General features: G+C 37.2%; 1 protein-coding gene, 1 long non-coding RNA gene and 1 pseudogene across 4 annotated transcripts in view; 2 read left to right on the top strand and 1 right to left on the bottom strand.

Moving 5' to 3' along the window:
- LOC140816010 (PP2A regulatory subunit TAP46-like) overlaps positions 1-24,410 on the top strand; it is a 43,330-nt gene extending 18,920 nt beyond the window's left edge. The window contains exons 6-7 of the mRNA XM_073175077.1: positions 24,199-24,234; positions 24,330-24,410. Of these exons, the coding sequence (XP_073031178.1) occupies positions 24,199-24,234; positions 24,330-24,410 (117 nt within the window). The remainder of the gene's footprint in view (positions 1-24,198; positions 24,235-24,329) is intronic.
- Positions 4,714-6,668, bottom strand: LOC140817427 (uncharacterized). 3 transcript variants are annotated; one of them, XR_012114763.1, is made up of 4 exons: positions 6,448-6,668; positions 5,283-5,399; positions 5,056-5,101; positions 4,714-4,869 (listed from the first exon to the last, which is right to left on the bottom strand). It is a non-coding gene; the product is annotated as an uncharacterized lncRNA (long non-coding RNA). The 3 variants fall into 3 exon arrangements; XR_012114762.1 differs by having other exon boundaries at positions 4,714-4,874; XR_012114764.1 differs by having other exon boundaries at positions 5,056-5,106.
- Positions 13,921-15,749, top strand: LOC140817219 (cystathionine gamma-synthase 1, chloroplastic-like; annotated as a pseudogene).
- Positions 24,411-25,023: the final 613 nt, after the last annotated feature.

Here is a 25,023-nt window from a genome sequence, read left to right on the forward strand (position 1 = left end):
CTACTGCCGACCCAAGCTGGCTCACTGGTCCCCGCCCTCGGCACTGACCTCATCAGTACCTACAACAATCAAGTCTAGTGAGCCTAAAGACTCAGCATGCATATATCGCAGGTAACGAGTAAAATCTGAGTAAAAATATGCATGGGGTAAAATATCATGTCATGAGGCATACTGAAAATAATCTGTACTGAGCAATTATAATACGTGCATAACTGAACTGATAATCACAGTAAAAATATTTGCTCCTTGGAGCCCTGTACTGAAATAACTGATAAAATTTTCTGTTGAGATTATGTTTTACGCCTGTGGCCACTGCACTAAGCTGAACTGATCGGTAACTGCTGAAAATAATCTGTACTGAGCAATTATAATACGTGCATAACTGAACTGATAATCACAGTAAAAATATTTGCTCCTTGAAGCCCTGTACTGAAATAACTGATAAAATTTTCTGTTGAGATTATGTTTTACGCCTGTGGCCACTGCACTAAGCTGAACTGATCGGTAACTGACTACCGGGGAGGCTGAAACTGAACTGAGCTGTCGGTCACTGAAGACCCGATGGTACCATCCTGAACTGATCGGTCACTGGCGACCGGGTGGTACCAACCTGAACTGAGCGGTCACTGGCGACCGTATAAATAATATCACTCCCACATAGTGAATGAACCACAAGCCGTATCGCATAAATCTCAAAAATAATCATTTTCTGTTTTCATGCACGTAATATAATTAAATAACATAATTAAATATGAACAACTTCGATTTTCTTGCATTAAAATCATATACTTGCGATATTTAAAAATACCTATATGACTTGATTGAGGTTTAGAAAAAGTATATACATGCCTTGGTTTGTTTTGACATAAAACAAACAAAATAACGACGCGGCGCGGCGGAGACGGATTGCTCTTCTCTTCCTCACTTAATTCCTTTAAATTAAGCATGCACCATAATTATTAAAATAGCATAAAAATCGTAAACGTGATGCATGAACATTTAAAAATATTATGATTCGTGCTCAGGGCGCTGCTAGGACTCAAATCTCACCCCGGGTGCAAAATGACAATTTTGCCCCTATAAACCCAAAAATTATCGTTTCAACCCTGGACCTCTAAAATTGATCCGAAGCTTACCAAACTCCTTAAAATATTCCGAAACATTTTTAAAATATTCCTAGATGTAAACTCGAGCCCGTATCATAACTTATCTAATTCGTTTTAAAAACTCGGGTCGGGGTTCCGGTTTTAATCTGAATAAATCGAAAATTTACCCAATTCTTCTACGACTTTTACCATAACTTAAAAAAATACTAAAAAGCTCCTAATACTATAATATTAGACCCAAAACTCTCGGCCACTATTCTAGAATGAAAAACAAAGCTCTCGGTCCATTCACAATTCACCACTTCATGCACCCTTTTCCCAATTTCACTCCATCGGCTAATCACCGATTCACCAGCTCTTAACCCACCTAACATGGACTTAGATTAGACTCTAATGAACCTTATTTAACCACACAATCGGCCCCATGCAACCTCCACTAACACCTCACCCGCTAGACACCAAAAGTGACTCCCCCGACTCTCCTTGCATTCGGTACCAATGTCTCGCTCAAGGGATCGGTCCAGCAGTGCTAGGACTATACCAGGACATGGTTCGGACCCATCATGAGTAACTCCTAGACAACCAAGAACAGCGGCCCCTCGCAAGAAACTTAGAAAAATCGTGAGCACCGAAAAAGAATGTAAGGAAACCCATGAAAATTTCTTTGACACTAGCGTTCATGGACAGATCGAGAGGTTTCAAAACACACAAGCATAAACCAGTATATACAGCGCGAATGATGCATGAAGAAAGATACAAAAGCGTGCCTTAAATGATGCTTACTCGTGAGGGACCCGAGATGAAGGCCGGAGGAAATTCTAATGCAAGAGCAAGACAAAATCTATGGGGCCTCTTGCTGAAACCGAGAGTGACAGCGGCTGGGGAGGGTGTCGGCTGATGGGAGTTTTTAGGTTTAGGTTAATGACACTTAGGTGCTAATTATATAGATATAATAATAGTTAATGGGCCTAGATTGTTTAATTTAATTATTAAAAGATGATTAAGCCATATCAACTCAAAAGTAGGCCCATTAAGCTCGAACCCACTCCCGAAAAATATAACGAGTTGAAAAGATTTTTAAACTATTAGCCGAACTCTTAAAAAGTCCCCCGATTCGCTAAAATTCACGAAACGCTAAAAATAAAGTCTCGCGGGTAAAAATACCCTAATAAAATCCTATTTTTGAACAATACACTTAAAATGCTCTAAATTAATTTATAAAAAATTAATCGTGTAACTAAAATAATTTCCTGAAAATTTCCCGGTCTCCGATCCTCGCTCGAACGTGAAATGCAACTTAAAATTCTAATGCACGAACTTTTAAAATTTCGTGAAGCAAATCCTATCATGCATGAATTATGCATAAAATGCATAAAATAATTAAACATGACTTTATTAATTTATCTCAATACTCCATCTCCAGTCCGGCCTCACTTATATACTGAAAAGATGACGATTAAACTACTGCGTAAAATAAATAAATTTAAAGAAAAGAATTTAAATACTCATGCAATAAAAATCATTTTAAATTAAATACTAGGAGTTATGCATGGCTTATACGCAGTCTAATTTACGGGTTCTACAATAATAACCCAAAAAATGTATAAACCATCGTTACATGTTAAATGAAAACCAAGAAAAACCAGTGAGATTAAGTGGAAGGAAACTTACATTATTTGAAAAAGTTATTCGAAATTCGTGAAGTCAAAGAAAAAAATTCAGAGGAAAGAAAGTCTTGTGTGAAAGATCTTTACCAACAAAATCAAAGGAAAGAAAGTTTAAACATTTTTGAGATATAACATTTGAAAGATTGAAGCGAATTTCGCGAAGCTAAACCAAAAATAAATATGATCAAGATACATAAATTGCACAATATTGTTGCCATCAATTGTATCAAAATGCTGAAGGAAGTAAAAATAATCATAAAGAAAAGCATCAATAAGTAAGACAATCGACAAATAAATTGAATTTTCCTAAGTTCACTTGTTATTTGAGTTTCAAACAACCAATGAACAGTACAACCAAGATTGTCCTTGAAATAAGGACATTCAAGCAGAAGCAGCCGCAGTTACCAAGTAAATGTTATCAACATTACCAAAAACATATATTTAATTTAAATTTATAAAACCATGATTATGGGATAATTGAGGTAGACTCTTGTAATCTATTTATTGAAGGATTTCGAAAAGGACACCTTTTCTAAGTTCAATCATAACTATTGTATCAAGCTATCTTTAAATGATCATTATGTTGAATCAAACGAATCCTAACCTTGGGCTTCTTCTGTGTGTCGTCTTCTTCTACTTCTTATTATTAATTTTTAGCGTCAGACTTCCTTTGTATTTCCTACTCTTTGTTCTAAATTCCCCTATTGTAGATCGAAGTGGTTGACGTAATTGTACATGTGTCTGTGGGATGTGTGATTTTTTTATTTATTTGGGATAGTATCAACACGATCAGTCTGAAAAGCATGTTTCGTGGAGTCTCAATTGCAACTACAAATATTCAATCAGGCCTTATTACCGTCCTTTCAACAGAATAGAATTTCAGCATGTGGGTCGCGCTCACAATGCTTGAAAAAGTGCATCCGAGCAAAGTTTAATGGGACATTTATGTTATAAAATAAAGTAGTCATTTTTTATGCTTCTAGGCTACGTTTGGTTGAAAGGATAGGATTACTAAATGATTGACACGTAAATGATAAAATAAATGACTATTTACAGATTAATATGTTATGCCAAAATCCTTGTCCTGTTTGGTTTGTTTTTTATGTGTGTGATTACCTACTCCATTAACTTTATTGTACCAAAACTACCCTTTCCTATTTTTGTTTCATTACTAAATTCCCACCCACTTCTGTACGCTATTTTCACATTTCCTTCCAAAACATTCGTCCACACAATCTGTTCGAAGAAAACCCTACCACACAGCAACGTAGATATTTCGTCATATATCGATGTACGCCTTCTTCCCCAAAATGTGTGGATCTTGAATTTCTGCTGCTGAATCATACATCTGAAGGCGTGGATTTCGTATTCCGCACGTTAATCTTCCGTCGATAATCCACCGGAAAATGTAGCAGAAACATTTTTCTGCTTACGCAAAAGATTTAACAGAAAGAAAGTGCATTTAACGAGACGCTGCGCGCTTCCGGATATTTCCGAAAAATTTAGCACGGTATATCAAACAAATGTAATATTCAGAAAATTGCTTTCCGGAAACAGCTACTGCATATTCAATTGGGAGACAAAGAATTTTAATACACAAAGAACCTGATTTCAGAAGAAGAGGAACGGATTCAGTGAGAAACCCTAAAGTGCACTCCGGTCTTCGTCCATACCTTGTTCTTCAGCTGGGCCAGTACTATGATGTTTTGATTTTGACGTCGGTTGTCAAAGGGTATTATAGGAAAGTGGCGTGTGATAGAGATGAGGACTAATAATAATGTCATTGGACATGGGTTAAAATTAACCTGCTTTGTCCCACTTTGTCCTTTGCACAATAGATTGAGTTGGTTTAATTAAATTTGAACCAAGCAAGGGATTAGGCTGGAAAAAATTAGTGAATCACACCTAATCATGCCTACCAAGCACAGCACTAATGTGAAACTGTCTATCTAAAATACATTTTGTGAAGGCAGGTCCAGATGGCCTTTTTGAGGTGAAGGAGCATTGATTGCTCTATCTCGAGTGAATGCAAACTCAGAGGAATAATGAACGGTTTAGTGCATTTCTGTGATGTATTTAAACTTGTGATGTCCAAACTGCACTGGAATAGAAAAATTATGGTGAAAATCCCTGAAACTAAAAGTTGTACTCTTCTGGAATGCACTGTGGATTGTTCCTTTTTTTTTTTTTATTTCTTTTGTACTTATTTTTCCTTGTTAAGACAGTGAAGTAAAACTCCATTTGAATTTGCAACTTATCAAACATGTACAGCCGATTCTTACCTGGATTGTTGGCCTTCCAGATGAGTAATTCGGTCAATGGTGAGTCCTGCACTGGAATAAAAATATTATGGTGAAAATCCCTGAAACTAAAAGTTCTACTCTTCTGGAATGCAGTGTGGATTGTTCCTTTTTCTTGATTTCTTTTGTACTACTTTTCCTTGTTAAGACAGTGAAGTAAAACTCCATTTGAATTTGCAACTTATCAAACATGTGTAGCCGATTCTTACATGGATTGTTGGCCTTCCAGATGAGTAATTCAGTCAATGGTGAGTCCGATTGAGCCTTCTGCTATCTCGATAAAGGAGTTGGGAGCAAAGTCAGTAGGTTTTGGTTGCTAGTATAATCTGTTTGTAATCAATATAAAATTAATTAATGAGGGGGTATGGAAAAATCATACGGAAACTTGAAAGCAAAGCATCTAATGATTGCAAAAATATTTGCAGAAAACTCTTGGGAGAAAATATAGATTCGTGTTCTATTAAAGAGTTAGTACATGTGGAAGAACAGTTGGGAAAAAGTTTAAGCAAAATTAGGGCTAGGAAGGTGATCTCGTTAATGTCGTTGTGTATAAAATCCATATCCATTAGTTACAGTATCGATTTGTTTTCGTTTCATAACAATATCAATTTGAGTTATCATTCATGTATTCGGCTGTGGTAATCGTCTAGTACATATGCTATAATATATGTTTTTATATTCAATTACATTTAATTGTATGAACCATAATGTGACATGCATAGTTGATTCAACTTCCTTTGCATTGATCATAGTTTATTATATGGATGAAATCTGGAATTCTATTTATTTTTTATTTTTTATTTTTTATTTGGCCAGAATGCTTTATTTCAAGAACATATCCATCAGCTAAAACAACTGTTATAAACTGAGATCAAGGATCAATAATAATCTATTTATTTGTGATGCTTGATAATTGGCAACCCTAATTGTTTTATGACGCAGGAGGCAAAACTTATGAAAGTAAACACTGATTTAAAGGAAAATGTGGGTACTGAATCCATAGATTATTCTTTGGTTACTTGTGTTTATATATAAAAGGATGCGAAATTTTTTTTCCTTCCAAAAAAACTCTTGTTTAAGTCAGCAAAGCTAAAATCTTTCAGAATTTTCAACTCACAGGTTAAAAATAAGGGATTAAACTTTTTGGTGATATGAAATCACACCTTTTTTTTTTGGAATCACGTGATTAAAAAAACCTTTCCACTAAAAGTCAATCCCCAAATTGCAAATAAAACGAATCTCCAGGAAACGCAATAATGAAATAACAGTTTTCGTCACAGATTCAATTCGAAGCAGAAACAAAACAAAAAATCATAAATCCCACTTCAAGATTTCGTTGAATAATCAAGAATCAAACTGGGAAAACAATTGTACCAGATCCAATGTTTCATTATTGATTTCTTCAAGACTTGTGCCTTTGTCATGAACCCTCACTCCTGTTACTTCTTCTTTTTGTTTTTTTTTTCCAATAATCTTTTTGTGAAAAAAAAACAAAATGGGATTGTAGAAGAGACGGTGAAATATTTGATCTGAGGTTTTTTACGGAGAAGGGGAAATGGGATTGATCGCTCGATCGCGTAAGAGCAGTGGTTTGCCCGTGGGCCGATGGGGGTGATGCAAACATGGTTGATCAAGCACCAAAGAAAGTATGAGAGTCGTTGGAGTTGCCCGAAGGACCTATAACGAGGGGACGTAGCAAGAAGTTCAAAGAAGAACTTCAAGGACTCATAATGAACTACCAAGTAGGAGCTAAAAGTTGGATGTCTAAATTGGAGGAGGTTGGGAATTATGGAAATAGTATTGGAGATTTTTGGAATGTTATTCAAGTTCAATTGCCGAAGCAAGAGTTCACCCGCGGTCCTGCAAGCACCGCACCCGCGGTCCAACATAATAGAATTTAAGAAGATTCGCCGAAGCCATACCGCACCCGCGGTCGTTTGATGCACCGCACCCGCGGTCGTTCACCGCACCCGCGGTTTTTGACGCAATCACACCGCACCCGCGGTCTAGTTGCACCGCACCCGTGGTCCTTTAGTGCACTTCCGTGTCAAAGTTGCTAATTATCTCATTTAAGCTTTTCACACTACTTTTCTTGTTTTTTAATGATTATATAATGCATGTATTATTGATGAACGAAATACATTGAATGATATATGAAAATTGATTGAGAATTCTCTCAACATTCAAGGCTTTGTGCTTTGTATCCAAAACAAATCAAACTTATCAAAGATTTAATCTTTGTGGCGTTTGTCGATTGTTTCTCGCTCGGATTGTCATAGGCTTTGTTCTTTGAAGGTTCGTTCTTGATTCAATTGTTATTATCGTTGATATTTGTTGCTAAGTTAAATCGCTTAGAGGTGAATATCACAAAATCTTTACTTGTTTCAAAAGATCGGGACAATATAATCGTTCCTTGTTGGTTATTGAATTGAGGGTGCGATTTCTATATTCGTGCTTGCCTTTCATTCGTACGAGGATTCGTATCATTTGGTATCAGAGCTTTGGCTCATTGAATTCAAGTAAGTTATCTTTGTTGTTATTTTCAGATCTGACTATCCTTTGTTCTGTTCTCAGATCTGTGGTATTTTTTTTTTGTTTCTATCGTCATATCTATCAAAAACAAAAACAAAAATTCATTCTGTTTCAGTTTTGTGTTATCCTTTGTTCTATTTTAAGATCTACGTTATTTCTATCATCCTTTGTTATTTGATAATCCAGAATCATTGAAAAAAAAAAAATTGTTCTGTGTTATTCTGTCGTTCTTGTTTTTGTGCAATCCAAGTGAAACAGTTGCAAGTGTTCACAAGTTGAATCTTGTTAGTTTGATAAAAAGAAAATATAAAGATTGAGCACACCTTTGAGAGAACTATCAAATTCGAGTGAAAAAAAAAAATTTGAGTGCGAGTGTTATTTCTTTGGAGTGATCATGAGAATTTGGGTGAGGAAAATCTTTTATTTCTACTAACATTTTATTGCAGGTACAAAATCTGAAATTAAAATGGAGAGGGAAGTAGGAGAGGGTTCGAACCAGGGGTTGTCTAAGGAGGAGATATTTGAATATTTTAGTAGAATGATGCGGGCCGAGTTTGATCCTATACATGAGAGGTTGGATAAGCTTGAGGCTAGTACTAGTGGAAATAAATCTAAGCCTAAAGGTTTGGGTAGAATCGAAGAAGAAGAAGAGTATGAATATGATTTGGGAGGAGAAGAGGAAAGTCAAAACGAGAACTGGGGTAGAGGTGGAAGAGGTAGAGGATTTGGTAGAGGAAGAAGAGAAGCCTTACGTGGTAGGTACGAAGATGGGAATAAGGAAGATAATAACATAGGTAGTATTAAGATGAAAATTCCATCGTTCAATGGTAAGTCGGATCCAGAGGCTTATTTAGAGTGGGAAAAGCGAGTTGAATTCGTGTTTGATTGTCACCATTATTCCGAACAAAAGAAGGTTAGGTTGGCCGTTGTTGAATTTGTTAATTATGCACTTATTTGGTGGGATCAATTAGTGACCACAAAAAGAAGATGCAATGAGCGACCTATAGAAACTTGGGCTGAAATGAAGAGCGTAATGAGGAAGAGGTTTGTACCAAATCACTACTATAGAGAAATGTTTAAGAAGCTACAAACTTTGAGACAAGGTGTGAAGAGTGTTGAGGACTACTATAAAGAATTGGAAGTAGTCATGATTAGAGCAAACATAGATGAGGATAGTGAGGCTACTATGGCTCGTTTTCTGTGTGGTTTGAACAGGGAAATTCAAGACCAAGTGGAGCTTAGACATTACTTGGATCTAGATGAAATGGTGCAGATGGCGATAAAAGTGGAGCAACAACTCAAGAGGAGAGGAGTTGGTCGTACTACACAAGCTGGGAATACATCAACACCTTGGCGTTCCAATGTTGTTAAACGTGAAGAAAGCAAGGTAGTGGTCAAGCCCAAAGTTGACATGAAACAAGAGGCGCCTAAGCAGGGAATGCAAGGTAAACCTGAAACTCCTATTAATCGTTCTAGAGATATTAAATGTTTTAGGTGTCAAGGAGTTGGACATATTGCTAGCCAATGTCCCAATAAAAGGGTGATGGCGTTGAATAATTATGGGGAGTATGAATCTCATAGTGAGGGAGATTATGGAGAGGATGAAGATGAGATGCCTGCATTAGAGGATCCTGATGAAGGATATGAAGCAGTTGTGGGTGAGACATTAGTGACTAGGCGTATCATGAGTGCCCAAGTCAAAGAAGAGGAGACGAATCAGAGGGAAAACTTGTTCCATAGCAGGTGTTTTGTCAATGGCAAAGTTTGCAATCTTATTATAGATGGAGGAAGTTGTACCAATGTTGCTAGTCTTGAGATGGTTGAAAAATTGAGCTTGCCTACTTTAAAACATCCTCAACCATATAGGCTACAGTGGTTGAATGATTGTGCCGAAGTGAAGGTGAACAAACAAGTTTTGGTTGCGTTTTCGATTGGGAAGTATGTTGATGAGGTGTTATGTGATGTGGTGCCAATGCATGCTTGTCATATTTTGTTAGGGAGACCATGGCAATATGATAGGCAAGTGACACATGATGGGTTTAGAAATAAATATTCTTTTGTACTCAAGAAAGAACCCATTGTTTTACTTCCTTTGTCCCCAAAGCAAGTGTTGGAGGACCAATTGAAAAAGAAGAAAAGAGATGAGGCCGAAAGAAAGAGTGAATTAAAAAGTGAGATGGCCTTTGAAAATAAAAATGAAATGGCTAAAAACAAAAGTGATAAAAAAATTGAGATAGCCATACAAAAGAAAAATGAGGAAAAAGAAAATGAGAGAAAAGAGGCCAAAAAGAAAACATATATGGCCCAAAAGAGTGAGTTGAAACAATTGTTGTACACACATGAACCACTTGTGTTGATACTTTATAAAGAGATCCTCTTTAACACAAGTGATATAGCCGGATCCCTTCCGAGCAATGTTGTTTCTCTATTGCAGGAGTTTGATGATATATTTCCGGAGGAACTACCTCAAGGAATACCACCATTGAGGGGGATTGAGCACCAAATCGATTTTGTACCCGGAAGTGCATTGCCAAATCGTCCAGCTTATAGAAGTAATCCGGAGGAAACTAAGGAGCTTCAGCGGCAGGTAAGTGAGTTGTTAGATAGGGGTTTTGTGCGTGAGTCCATGTCTCCTTGTGTTGTGCCTGTTTTATTAGTTCCTAAGAAAGATGGATCATGGCGTATGTGTGTGGATTGTAGGGCAATCAATAACATTACCATCAAGTATAGGCATCCCATACCTAGATTAGATGATATGTTAGATGAGTTGCATGGTGCATGTATTTTTAGCAAGATTGATTTGAAAAGTGGTTATCACCAAATTCGAATGAGGGAAGGTGACGAGTGGAAAACAGCATTTAAAACCAAGTACGGATTATATGAGTGGATGGTAATGCCTTTTGGCTTAACTAACGCTCCTAGTACCTTTATGAGGTTAATGAATCATGTTTTACGTGCATACATAGGGAAATTTGTTGTTGTCTATTTTGATGATATTCTTGTGTATAGCAAAGATTTAGAAGAGCATGTTGAGCATTTAAGACTTGTACTGATAACACTTAGGGATGAACATTTATATGCTAATCTTAAGAAATGTGATTTTTGTACAAGAAAGCTTGTTTTTCTTGGTTTTGTGGTAAGTTCACAGGGGATACAAGTGGATGAGGACAAGGTAAGTGCTATTCGAGATTGGCCAACGCCTGCTAATGTTAGTCAAGTTCGAAGCTTTCATGGCCTTGCAAGCTTCTATAGGAGGTTTGTAAAAGATTTTAGCACACTGGCGGCACCGATGACGGCGGTGATTAAGAAGCACGTTCCATTCGATTGGGGCGAGGAGCAAGAGAAGTCCTTTAATATTATTAAAAAAAATTAATAAATGCGCCTTTACTTGTTTTGCCTGATTTTTCTAATACATTTGAAATTGAATGTGATGCATCAGGTGCAGGTATTGGTGGTGTTTTGATGCAAGGAGGACGACCAGTGGCATACTTTAGTGAGAAGCCCAATGGAGCAGCACTGAACTATCCAACGTATGACAAGGAGTTGTACGCGCTTGTGAGGACTTTGGAGGTATGGCAACACTATTTGAGGCCTAAAGAGTTTGTAATTCATACGGATCATGAGTCTCTTAAGCACCTTAAGGGGCAGCAGAAGTTGAACAAGCGGCATGCCAAGTGGGTTGCATTCATAGGTACATTTCCCTACATCATCAAGTATAAACAAGGTAAGGATAATGTAGTAGCTGACGCACTATCAAGGAGGTATGTATTAATCTCTACTTTGGATTCGAAAATCTTGGGATTTGAACATATGAAAGAGTTGTATTTGTTGGATGAGGATTTTAAGGAGATAATTGAAACATGTATGCATGGTCCACATGAAAAATTTTATTTGCATAATGGGTTTTTATTTAGAGAAGATAGATTGTGCATTCCTAAGTCATCAATTCGTGAATTACTTGTGAGGGAGGCACATGGTGGAGGTTTAATGGGGCATTTTGGTGTGGCTAAAACTTTGAGTTGTTTGCATGAGCATTTTTATTGGCCACATATGAAACGTGATGTTGAACGTGTTTGTGAAAAATGCCTTACTTGTCGACAAGCTAAGTCTAGAACACAACCACATGGATTGTATACACCAATTCCTGTTCCTAGTGAACCTTGGGTTGATATCTCTATGGATTTTGTTTTGGGGTTGCCTAGGACAAAGAAGGGGAGGGATTCTATATTTGTTGTTGTGGATAGATTTTCTAAGATGGCTCATTTTATTGCTTGTCACAAAACTGATGATGCATCTCACATTGCGGATCTATTCTTTAAAGAAGTCGTTAGGTTGCATGGCATGCCTAGGACTATTGTGTCTGATCGTGATGTTAAATTCTTGAGTTACTTTTGGAAAACGTTATGGGCTAAACTTGGCACAAAATTGTTGTTTTCTACTACATGTCATCCTCAAACAGATGGACAAACTGAAGTTGTTAATAGAACTCTAGGAACACTTTTGCGTGCTATACTAAAAAAGAACTTGAAAAATTGGGAAGAATGTTTGTCATTTGTTGAGTTTGCTTATAATCGTAGTGTGCATTCTACTACGAATTATTCACCATTTGAAGTTGTATATGGTTTTAATCCTTTGACTCCGTTGGATTTGATGTCTTTACCTGTGAGTGAAAGGTTGAACATGGATGGCCAGAAGAAAGCTGAATTCATTAGAAGTTTGCATGAGAAGGTCAAGGATAACATCGAGAAGAAGAATTTACAATACACGAAGCAAGCCAACAAGGGAAGGAAAAAGATGGTTTTTGAAAAGGGGGATTGGGTTTGGTTGCACTTAAGGAAAGATTTCCAGAAAAGAGGCGTTCAAAACTCTTACCTAGGGGTGATGGACCATTTCAAGTGCTTGAAAGGATCAACGATAATGCCTACAAACTTGATCTACCAGGTGAGTACAATGTCAGTTCCACTTTTAATGTTAGTGATCTTTCGTTGTTTGATGTAGGAGATGATCAAGATTTGAGGACAAATCCTTTTCAAGAAGGGGAGAATGATGCAAACATGGTTGATCAAGCACCAAAGAAAGTATGGGAGTCGTTAGAGTTGCCCGAAGGACCTATAACGAGGGGACGTAGCAAGAAGTTCAAAGAAGAACTTCAAGGACTCATAATGAACTACCAAGTAGGAGCTAAAAGTTGGATGTCTAAATTGGAGGAGGTTGGGAATTATGGGAATAGTATTGGAGATTTTTGGAATGTTATTCAAGTTCAATTGCTGAAGCAAGAGTGCACCCGCGGTCCTGCAAGCACCGCACCCGCGGTCCAACATAATAGAATTTAAGAAGATTCGCCGAAGCCATACCGCACCCGCGGTCGTTCACCGCACCCGCAGTCTAGCACGTACCGCACCCGCGGTTTTTGACGCAATCACACCGCACCCGCGGTCTAGTTGCACCGCACCCGCGGTCCTTTAGTGCACTTCCGTGTCAAAGTTGCTAATTATCTCATTTAAGCTTTTCACACTACTTTTTTTGTATTTTAATGATTATATAATGCATGTATTATTGATGAACGAAATACATTGAATGATATATGAAAATTGATTGAGAATTCTCTCAACATTCAAGGCTTTGTGCTTTGTATCCAAAACAAATCAAACTTATCAAAGATTTAATCTTTGTGGCGTTTGTCGATTGTTTCTCGCTCGGATTGTCATAGGCTTTGTTCTTTGAAGGTTCGTTCTTGATTCAATTGTTATTATCGTTGATATTTGTTGCTAAGTTAAATCGCTTAGAGGTGAATATCACAAAATCTTTACTTGTTTCAAAAGATCGGGACAATATAATCGTTCCTTGTTGGTTATTGAATTGAGGGTGCGATTTCTATATTCGTGCTTGCCTTTCATTCGTACGAGGATTTGTATCAGGGGGGTTATGGGCTGAAAGATGTCGGATCAAATTAAACAAAGATGATCAGGGGCAAAAAAGGAAATAAATAAATTAGTGTCCTCCTTGGCAGTTTTTATAAGGTGCTCAGCCTTAATCTACATAATATATATGAAAGCATGAATAAATTGAAATGGGCCTGTTTTTGTACGGTTTTTAGTCATCTAAAATACACGTGGCCTACCATTCTTTCTCCAACACAGCAGAAGTCTGTGCTGTCAATAAACCACGCTTGTGTCACCTACAGCATTCGGTTTTCTCTTTTATTTTCTTTTATGCATATAAAGAGGAGAGAAGAGTATCGCGTCTCCTGCTTGATATACTCAATAATCGGATAATCTTCCATTTCGAGCCCTACCGGCCATCTCAAGCTACGCAATGGCGTTTCCGGCCTTCGAGTGCCGCTCCGATCTTGATTGCATGCTGACTGCTGCACCGTCCGGTAGGAAAATCAAGCCTCAGATGCTCCACGGCGCGATGTCGGTCTACGGACTTTCCTCAAGGATTTAGAAATTCCCACCAAATTTCGTTAGGCAGCTGAGTAACAAGGCGCGACGGAACTGTAGCAACATTGGTGTGGCGCAGGTTGTGGCTGCTTCGTGGCTAAACGACCAGGGTGACTTGGATTTCAAGTTCGCAGCTAAGGCTGTCGTTGCTGCGGCTGTGGCCGCCTCCGCGCCGGTTGACGAGGTGATTGTGGCTGAAAATACTACTTTTGATCGGGAAAATGTACGATTTGAGGTCGCGTCCTTTCAAATACTGGATGGTAGCGTCGCGATTCATGCCGGTATGGTTTTAATTAATTCAACATATTCTTTGATTTCGCTTTTTCTTTACTTGACTTCTCGGTTATGAAATCTCATTTGTGTGTTTCTTCTAGCATATTTTTATTTTCTTGATTATTGTGAAACATTTTTGGAAGAAAAACAGTTTTTCCGATGCCTGATAATTTAAAAAAAATTCTCGGTATATTGATTATTCAGGAAAAGTGTCCGTGGCATTGTAAGAACTCTCTTGCACTATTTGTTGAACGTCCAAATCCGAGATGGATTTCGTAGAATTGCTTTTGTTGATCGTCGTGGATTGTACTTTCTTTTGATGTTTACATTAATGTGTCCAGGTGAAAGATTGGGCCGTGGTATTGTTACTGACACAATTACTACCCCAGCAGTTAATACACCTGCCTATTTCTTCAAGAAATTATGTTAGGACGTCGAGAGCCAGGTTTCATTGTTGTTTTTCACCTGAAAAGTTTGATCTCGAGAATTGTATTCTTATCTGTGTGTTTCATTTCGTCGTAGGTACAAGCCTGAAATTGTTGATATCGTAGTCGGCCGTGTTATTGAGTTATTTTTTTCCCTTTTGCGTCGTTCTTGATCGCCAGATTATTTAAACACAATTTTAATGAGTATTGTTGATTTTTTATAAGACCTGGATAAACATTAACAGTGTATATTGCCTACCATATCTGGTTCCTTTACGATATGAATATGTTGTTTTATGTAAACTCTTAATGAGATCCATCAAGCGAAGCAGATTTTTTCCGTTGATATGCTTTTTTTAAGAGAACCCCAAGTGATGGGGAACTAAGGAGACTTGTCTATAAAAATGAAGCATAAGTACACCGAGGGGGATCAAGCCTAAGCGTGTGATAACCTCAACATGAATCTTGTTTAGCCAACTATATTCAGAAGTGGCTGACTCCTAACAATGCAGCAAAAAGATGACATCAGCAAAAAAAAACGACCTCAACCATCAATTGATTCAATCGACACTAGCCCTGTCAATTTATCTCCACCATCTGGGCTTTCCATTTCTGGTAGTACAGGTGAAATGTATGAAAATGGTGTGGTTTCTATATCTTGTACAATATTATGCCTACACGCTCCACTGGAGGGAGCTTGTGTCCCATGTGGGCACATGGATGGGTGCATGTCTTGTTTGAATGGAATTAAGGCCAAGAAATGGGGCTGCCCTGTATCTCGTTCCAAGATCGATCAGGTTATACATATATATGTTGTTTAAATGGCATATGGATAAGATGTTACTGGTGAGTTTCATTGCTCTTGTTTGGAAGGAAATTCTATATTGAACTCGGATCAACTGGATTAGTCATTTTCCATCCCACACCGTCGCATCCTTCATATTCCATAAAAGAAAAAATATACAACGGAATGATCCAACGGTGTCAGATGGACCATGAAACTTCGGTCTTTCATGATTTGGCTTCCTGCAAACTTTCAAAACCTTTTATTTTCCCTGTAGATTTAAATTACCTTAGCTTTAAGAGACGAATGATCAACTGTTACATGTTGTTTCTCCTTTGTAGCCAAAGATGCACGCCAGCTCGGCTCTGGCAGCGTAACTTACAAGATTGAATTCATGTTTACATAATCTGTTAGTCATTTATGGTGAACAATGCAAGCTTTTTATGAGATGTATATGCCTCAATATTGTGATTATGCCATAAGAACTTGAAATTCAGTGCATGTATGGTAACTATGATGAAGTTTTTTTTATGGTTGTGTGCTGTATAACTGTTTGTTTGTAAATTTTAATGTAACTCTGCTCTTTTTGCTTCTCATTCAGCAGAGGTGAGTGTATGTTTCCATGTATAATTTTTCTTAGATGGATGGTACGGTACTATTGATGAAGTAGTTCATGGGTAAAGTGTAATACTTATGAGAGAGTAAAAACCGTATATATTTTTTTTAATATTTATGTTCAAGATTGTCGCATCTTGTTTACCACTTCAAAATCAGATTTCTTCTAATATTATAGTGTCATTTCTGCCAATTCAAAATTATTTTTCTTCTACAGATTCCATGAACGTACATTGTGGGAGTTAAACTTGTTTACCAGAACAAAACATGGCACTTAATCATCGAATTTGTTTAATTTGCTTGCATTATAATTCAATAATCATGGTTAAATTCAAAAGCCTAGCGTCTGTGGAAAATTAATATCTAATGGTCACTACAAAAAAAAATGGATTAGCGACGGTCAAAACCGTCGCCAAAAGGGTAAGGCGACGGTTTTAACGACGGTTTGGCTAACCGTAACAGGAGGCGTCGTCGTATACAAAAAGCGACGGTTGTTCAACTACCGTCGTTATATAGCGACGGTTTTTATGAAGAACGCCGTCGCTATATTTGCGACGGTTTTAATACCGTCGAAAATATAGCGACGGCGTTTGTATAAACACCGTCGCTACTTTAAGCGACGGTTTATATTAAACCGGTGATTTTAAATCCGTCGCTATATTAATCGGCGGTTTTTTAGAAAAACCGACGCTTAAGTAGCGATGGTGTTTATACATAAAATTCATATAAAAAAATTACGAACGGAATATCGCACTAAAAAAACTACTAATAAATTTTCTGTAAAAAAAAAAACTTTACCCTAATTTGCGCGAAGACATGCAGCTTTATGTAACAGAAGATCGCACCGACGAGGAAATCTACAAAATAAATACGAAAAATTGTTAGTACAAATCAAAAAAATCGAAACTTTGAAAAAATGGATAAATTTTCGCTACTACCGGATAGAGGTGAAAAATCGTTTAAGAAAATGTTTACGAAGCTCGGTATATATTGAATTATAGCGACGGTTAAATAAAACCCGTCGCCAAATAGCGACGGTGTTAGACAAACCGTCTCCGATTTAGATCGGCAACGGGTTTTACAATGCCGTCGCTAATATAGCGACGGAATCTCTTAAACCGTCGCTATATGGCGACGTTTTTCTTACACTGTTACTATATAGCGACGTTTTTTATTAAAGCCGCCGTCTATTAAATTAAGCGACGGTAGGATACAAGACCGTCGCACGTGGTGACGTGTAAAATACCCGTCGCACAAAATGGCGACGGGTTTGTGGAACAGTCGCAATAATAGCAAAGGTGTATTGTAAACCGTCGTTAATATAGCGACGGCTTTAATAAGACCGTCGCTATTGTAGCGACGGGTTTAATTAAACGGTCGCCGCTATATAACGACGGGATATAAAAACCGTCGCTATTTGAGCAGCGGTTTTACTAAAACCGTCGCTAATCCTTCCGTTTTTTTGTAGTGGGTGTACATTTTTCCAGGGACTAAAATCTACTCCTGATTTCTGAGACTTAATTCCTCAATTTTTCACAAAGGATATAATTGTAGATATGATTATCAGTTGATGAAGTGTTATGCGTTGCTTTTAAAAAATTAATTATTTACTAATCACTTGAATATAAATTTTAATATGGTACAAGCTCTAATTGTTCAGACCATTGCTAATCAGCGATACAAAAACATAATTTATGGAGTTAAAGTTGTCACGTTCGTAAAACCATTAGCATCAACTATATCATTAAGTGAGGCACCCTTACAACTACTACCCTGATTTATTTATGGATGTTCTTTTTTTTGAATTTATGATAACAAATTTATGGAGTAGATCTATGATTAAATTTTAAGATGAACAAATACGTTATGTCCAATTTGAGACTTGTTATTAAAATTCTCCTATTTTAATACCAACTCAATATTTTCCTTAACTATTTTCAATTTTATAAATTCTTTGTTTTTCCATATTTTTTTTACTTTGTTAAGCATAATGTCAACTTGAAATAGACTACAAATATAAAAGTAAATAAAAAATTACTATAACCAAAATATTATGGCTTTTAAAATTAAATTATTAAATAAGACCTAAACAAATATGAACATATGATTAACTGATCTTGAGATAAATATAAATGCTTATATGTTGGACTACAGAGCTGGGTAAGACACCTCAAGAATTGAGGTGCCGCCCTTACCTATATATATATAAACACATTACAATCCCCAAATAGTACTTGGGTTTTTTTTTTTATCAAAAGCCTAGCCCATTTAGAATGCAACCACAATGGAAATGCGATGGGCCTAGGCCTAAAAGAATGAAAGCTTCTCTTTAAATCCACCTAGGGCTTCTCATATTCACGGCACTCTAGTAAAATAGAATAGATGGAAATTCGCATATTCAATTTCAGAACTTGACTGACAAAACCTAATCAGCTTTGTGGAATTACAGATGGAGGACATTACGTTGCCGATTCTATTCGAGCAGGCTCAAAAGATTCACCAAATCGCCTCCGATTCTTCAATCAAACAGGTTTTAGAGTGACTGTGTATTAGATGTGTGTTATATTCTGCTATCTTTTCCTTTGAGTATTACTTCATGTATATGTTTCATTTTTAATAAATATTGTCAGGAAACTGTGAGAAACGGTTGCGAGCTTTTGAGGAAATGCGAGGATATGATTGGAAAGTTGGGGTTATTTTCATCTAATGAGACGAAGGATGATATCAGTACTAACAACCTCAAATATCTTCTTGTAGGTGTTGAATATTTTTTTAATCTTCATGAAAGGAAAAGTAATCTAAATGGATGAATGTTCTGGTTTTGTTTTCCGCTTTAATCTTTAAACTCACTTTCTTGCAAATGTGATAAAAAAACGTGTGCTGATTTTCGTTTCTGTGATAATCGGATGTATTGGTCGTGTTTGAAAGTTATCATTTAAAAGTGTTTAACTCATGGTCTTTGATGCAGGTTCCATATTATCTCGGTGAGCTAACAGAAAAAAATTCACAGGAGAACCGGATTCAGATTCTTAAAGCTTCACTAGCCAAGCTAAAGGTACTAGTTTTAGATTTTGGTCACAAGATAAGGCAATGTGCTCAAGGAAGCTATTGATAATTTTTTGAATGTCGAATTTTCATTTGGCCATATTCTAGGAATTTATTTCATTTTGTGAAGCTATGGAGCTAGTACCAGAAGATGAACTGGAATCATCTATGCAATCAAGGAGCAATTCATCTGCTGATCAAAGAGCTAAGAAGGTTGGCATTCTTCCTCGGACATGTTTCATTGAACTTCATAGTTCCATTTGTTGAATAAGTGATAGTACTCCTCTGCATCTAATACTTGGGATTTATTTCAGATTGTTCGGTTCAAACGCACAAACGTGGCCGAGTAAAAATTGCTTGAAATAAAGGAACGGAAGGAACTTCTGAAAGGGAACGATTAAAGGTGCCCGAATGCGCAACGGAAGTACAAAATTTTCGAAAAACATACATTTTCAAGCAAGAAATTCGAACACCTCAAGTACTAGTGTGTAGCATATACAAAAACACAAAAATGACATTCATAGTGTGTTTAGAAATTTACCTATCAATCTTAAAAGATTGATGTTGGCTCCAACTTAGTTGATATACAACTAAGCTCTTGAATGGCAAGATAATCTTCAAGTTTTCCTTTGAGCCCACCTTGCTCAAATATTAAGCCCACCACCAACAAGCTAGAACCACTCTAATTTTGCACTAGAAAAATTAGAGCATTTTTCTTTGAGAAGTATTTTCTTTCCTCAACTATTGAAGAAGAAAAATGAGAGAAAACTTGGAGAGAAAAATCCCCTCAAAATTTCGGCCATCATATATTCAAAAAGGGAGGAGGGAAAACTTGTCTTGGTTGTGGGAAAATGTGTGTATTCCAAAGGCATGCCATGCCTTGGATGTTGCAAAAGTTGTCTCCCAACTTTTCACCTCCCATGCATGCAAGTCTTATTTGATTTTTAACAATTAAAAATCCATGGACTTATTTTAATTATCTCAAACATATTTGAGACTAATTAAACATTACTTGAATTCACTCAAGTCACTAGTTGAATAATTATTTCTAATTGGGCTCTACAAGGCCCAATATTGTTTAATTAAGCCAACACTTGAATTAATTTAATTATTTGGACTCTACTAGGCCCACTAGTGTTTAATTAATTCAACACTTGAATTAATTTAATTTAGTCCACAATAATGTTTATGAAAATCACAATTTTCAAATACATTATTTATTTGGCCAACTTTTAATCTAGGAACACTTCCACAAATTAAAAGTTACATTCTCCTTATAGAAGTCATACTTCTATTTTTCCATACACTTATAAACTCCTTTATAAGCCGTTCAACACTTTGAACTATTTTAACTTCTCAACGGGATCTAGAAAGCTAGTACTTGTGTGACCCTCAATGGTTCATTGATACAACTAGCCGTGGGTTCACATCTCCATGTGATTCGGACTAAGCATGTCCTTATATGAGCATACCCCAATTGCTCCATTCTTAATTATCAACTCATTGATAACAAGAACGTCAGAACTCAAGTCTGATAGTACCCAACCAATCATGTTAAACGCCTAGCAGCATCGCTTACATGATTCCCTAGGTATCAAATGATAGTGCCTGCAAGAACCATTTAATTATGGTTAGCGTACAGTACGGCCCCTTCAACTCATATATCCCGACCGATTCGACAACCATTGGTTTATCGAGAGTTGTCAATGAATCGATTCTATGTGTCATGTCGTAGTTGCATCGATGGTGTAATCTATGAAACCCCTTTCATAATTACCACCATACTCTGATCAGAGATTTCAACCTACATACACATGATAACACATAGGATATCCATACCCGAAGGTAAGCGGTGAATCCCCGACTACAATGCATCGACTCCTATATGTTTCGACAGAACACCCAACCTTGCCACTCGGTGACCCCATGAGAGTCGATAAACAATTCAAAGTGTAATTCTAGCACATAGAGTCTCAATGTTGTCCCGGGTCATAAGGACTAATGGTGTACAACCATAAACTAGGACTTCTCCACTCGATAAGTGAGAACCACTTGGAAAGTCCTTTATGGAGGGTTGTTCAGTGCAATCTACCAGGAGCACCTATCTGCATGCTCGGACATCACAATGTTCCCTACCAATGAAACATGGTACTCATATTGCAGATACTAGTCTCTAACTCGAGCGGCCTATATCCTTCTTTGCGGCGGCTGAATCGACTAGGAACTATTTAGAATATACAGTATTCCAAATATGAGTTTCATGATACTCATCATATGAGCATCTCATATTCTTTCTACTATTTGTATATTCAAGGACTTTATCTATGCAACTAGCATGGGTATACAGATAAAGAAGTGCCAAAACAATAATTTCAAATATTATTAAAATAAAGATTGCTTATACATAGAGTTTCATTGTGAACACTCGGCCAATACTTGGCTCGACGGGCACCTACTCTAACAACATTGTGGGCGCTCAACTAGAGCATCTGCACTATCTACTCCCATAGAGAAGGGGGAACAAGATTTAGAGGATGATGACAGAGAAGAGGAAAGGAAAGTAAGTTGTTTATTGAAAATTCATTTAATTAATGTGATGTTCTTTATAGAATAGGTTTCTAGCGTGAGTTGAGAATTCATTTAATTAATGTGATGTTCTTTATAGAATAGGTTTCTAGCGTGAGTTACACTGTGTCTCCTGGCTCTTCTTAATGCCAAAAGCACATAATATACAATTTTATGATGCACATTTCACTGCTGCTTGTAATTAGAATACATGTGGCCAATCTATGTAGCTGCTCTGAATCATGATAAAGAGGAAGAATTCACCATTTTATGGTCGTAATAACTTGAACAGACATATCTGGACTGAGAATTCACCTCTATTTAACACCAGCACTTTCTTGTTGGCTTTAAGGCTTATTTTTTGCTGCTCATTTATTTTTCCTCTGTGTCAGTATTATGAGGAAAATTCACCCTCGCAATTGCCTATGTCACCATCTGATACGTGCTTTTCTATTCTATTTTGAAGCATAAACATGTTAAATTGTTTGTTATAACACATTTTTCCCTGATTGTTGTCAAAATTGTTGAAATCAATGCGCTAATTCTAAAAGGCATCCCTCAATGACACTGCTCAATTAAGAACCATTGTTTTGATTTGTTCCTCCCCTTCCCTCCAAACCATTGCATGGATCATAATGATGATTGTTTGGTTATGTCACGCCCCGTGTCCGAAGCATCGGTGACATCCGGCATTGTTTAACAATTATATTGAAAACAATAAAGCCTCGTATCAAATCAAACCAGTCGTTTTCATAAATAAATATTGTCTTACAACGACAACGCAAAATGAAGATTACATCTGAGTTTTCGAAATGAAACAAAAGGAAAGATAGAAATTCTCTGAATTCTTGATCTCAGCAGTCGATCACCATCCCCAGAATGCCTCTTGTTCCTCCTCATTTACTTGTTCCTCAATTTTATCTGAAATTTGTAAGGGGTGAGTGTTTTGGAAACACTCAGCAAGTGGGGGTTGATCGATTTCCAATGATACATATAGAACTTAATTGTTAAAACAATTCTTTAACAATCTTTCAAATCTTACTACATAACTTATCATAACGGAAACGAACATGAGACAGATATTTCAGAACGAAACAGATTTCTCAGAACAGATCATATCAGAACAAACACAACACTGTTACTCATCTCATTTCCATGGTCAAATTGTCCCCAATATGTTACTCCTCTAAGGGGTGAGGCCAGAAATGGTTTTATACCCACCATTGGGGGCCGAACAGAAATGGTTTTATACCCACCATTGGGGGCCACAAATGGTTTTATACCCACCATTGGGGGCGAGACAGAATCACAATTCTCGTCCCATTTCAAATTGAATCATAACAGTGTGACACAGAGTTCAGAAGTTACAGACAGAACTTTTCAGACGTTCGGATTTCAGAGTTTTTCATACTGACACAGCGGAATCATGAAATTCGAAGCACAAAGGAGAACACATAATCGATCAAAATTTTAAATAAAGCAGACTGATATTTTCGAAAATAAAGGACACACCAACATGCATGTCACGCTATTTATATCAAGGTTTAAAAATACAAATGAATATATAACAAAAGCCCACTTACACTTGTAGATTTTTGTTCAAAGCTTTCTTCCAAAAATCGGGGAGCACCTCGGCGCGACTTTGACAATTGAGATCTTCGGTCGAGCAGCACTCCGACACAATTCCAACAAATACTGTCTTCACTCTGACAGCACTTCGGCGCAGAATTCAGCACTTGAACCGCACGAGCTTCCTTCCTTGTTTGTTGGCCGAAAATATGGGAGAGTGAGGGGAAGGGAAAAACCGAAATTTGGCTTGAGTTTTGGAGCACCTTTCCTTCAACTTTGGGTTAGTATTTATAGGCCACATATTGCCCCTTGGCATGCCCCATGGTCGACCACTTGGTCCCCAAGAAATGCCATAATGGTGTTCATTATGACGGTTCAAAGATTCATGCTTGAATTCTCCAAAATTCCATGCATTTTCAAGTTCTAGAATGATTTCCCATGCTCCCATGCATATTAAATTTGTCTTAACCCTTAGCTTAATCCCTTAGCTCCCTTATGGGTTTAATCAAAAGTCATTTCTTGCATACTCAATTTGTCCAAATCTCTAGCTCATCTTTTAGCTCCCTTTATGGTCTTGTTAGGACAAGCTTGGTTGAGCTTCCTCGAGCTGAAAGTTTCTATCCTTGAGCTGGGGTTTTATTCCTCCCGTAAAAACTCTTCGATGAATGCGGTTAGTGGCAGCTTAGCATGCCGATGAACTATTCCTCGAGCTTAGAATCTACCTTTTCGAGTTACATTTGATAAAATTTAAGTTATTATTCAAGTTGTTTAGTTTAAACGAGATTTGCTGAACTTATTTTAAGTAATTTTCATATTACTTACTTGATTTGCTTTGGTCGAAATTTCCGGGTTCTCACAGGTTACGTGCCTGCAGGCATGGATAACCACCATCTCCTTGGCACTATGTAAGGTTGGTCTGGATGTTTCTGATCTTTGGAGACTGTCCTTTGTATTTTTAACTTCTTTCTCTTGTTTCCTTGGTACTTACTCACATGCCTATAACAGTCGTTTGATTTGTCGGAGATGCTTAAGAAAGAGGAAGAAATGCTCTTAGATAGGCAACGGGTTTTGCGTTCCCGTCGCTAATATAGCGACGAGTTTTCTTTAACCGTCGCTATATAGCGACGGTTTGGGCAAAACAATCGCTTATTAAATTAAGCGACGGTTTTCTTACACTGTCGCTATATAGCGACGTTTTTTATTAAAACCGTCGTCTATTAAATTAAGCGACGGTTTATGAAAATTTGTCGCTATAATAACGACGGTAGGATACAAGAACGTCGCACGTGGTGACGTGTAAAATACCCGTCGCACAAAATTGCGACGGGTTTGTGGAACAGTCGCAATAATAGCAACGGTGTATTGTAAACCGTCGCTAATATAGCGACGGCTTTAATATGACCGTCGCTATTATAGCGACGGGTTTAATTAAACTGTCGCTTAATTTATTAAGTGACGATTCTAATAAAAAACGTCGCTATATAGCGACGGGATATAAAAACCGTCGCTATTTGAGCAACGGTTTTACTAAAACCGTCGCTAATCCTTCCGTTTTTTTGTAGTAGGTGTACATTTTTCCATGGACTAAAATCTACTCCTGATTTCTGAGACTTAATTCCTCTATTTTGCACAAGGATATAATTGTAGATATGATTATCAGTTGATGAAGTGTTATGCGTTGCTTTAAAAAATTAATTAT

Source organism: Primulina eburnea, chromosome 16 (genome assembly GCF_022965805.1).
Source record: "Primulina eburnea isolate SZY01 chromosome 16, ASM2296580v1, whole genome shotgun sequence".
NCBI classification, from domain to species: Eukaryota; Viridiplantae; Streptophyta; class Magnoliopsida; order Lamiales; family Gesneriaceae; genus Primulina; species Primulina eburnea.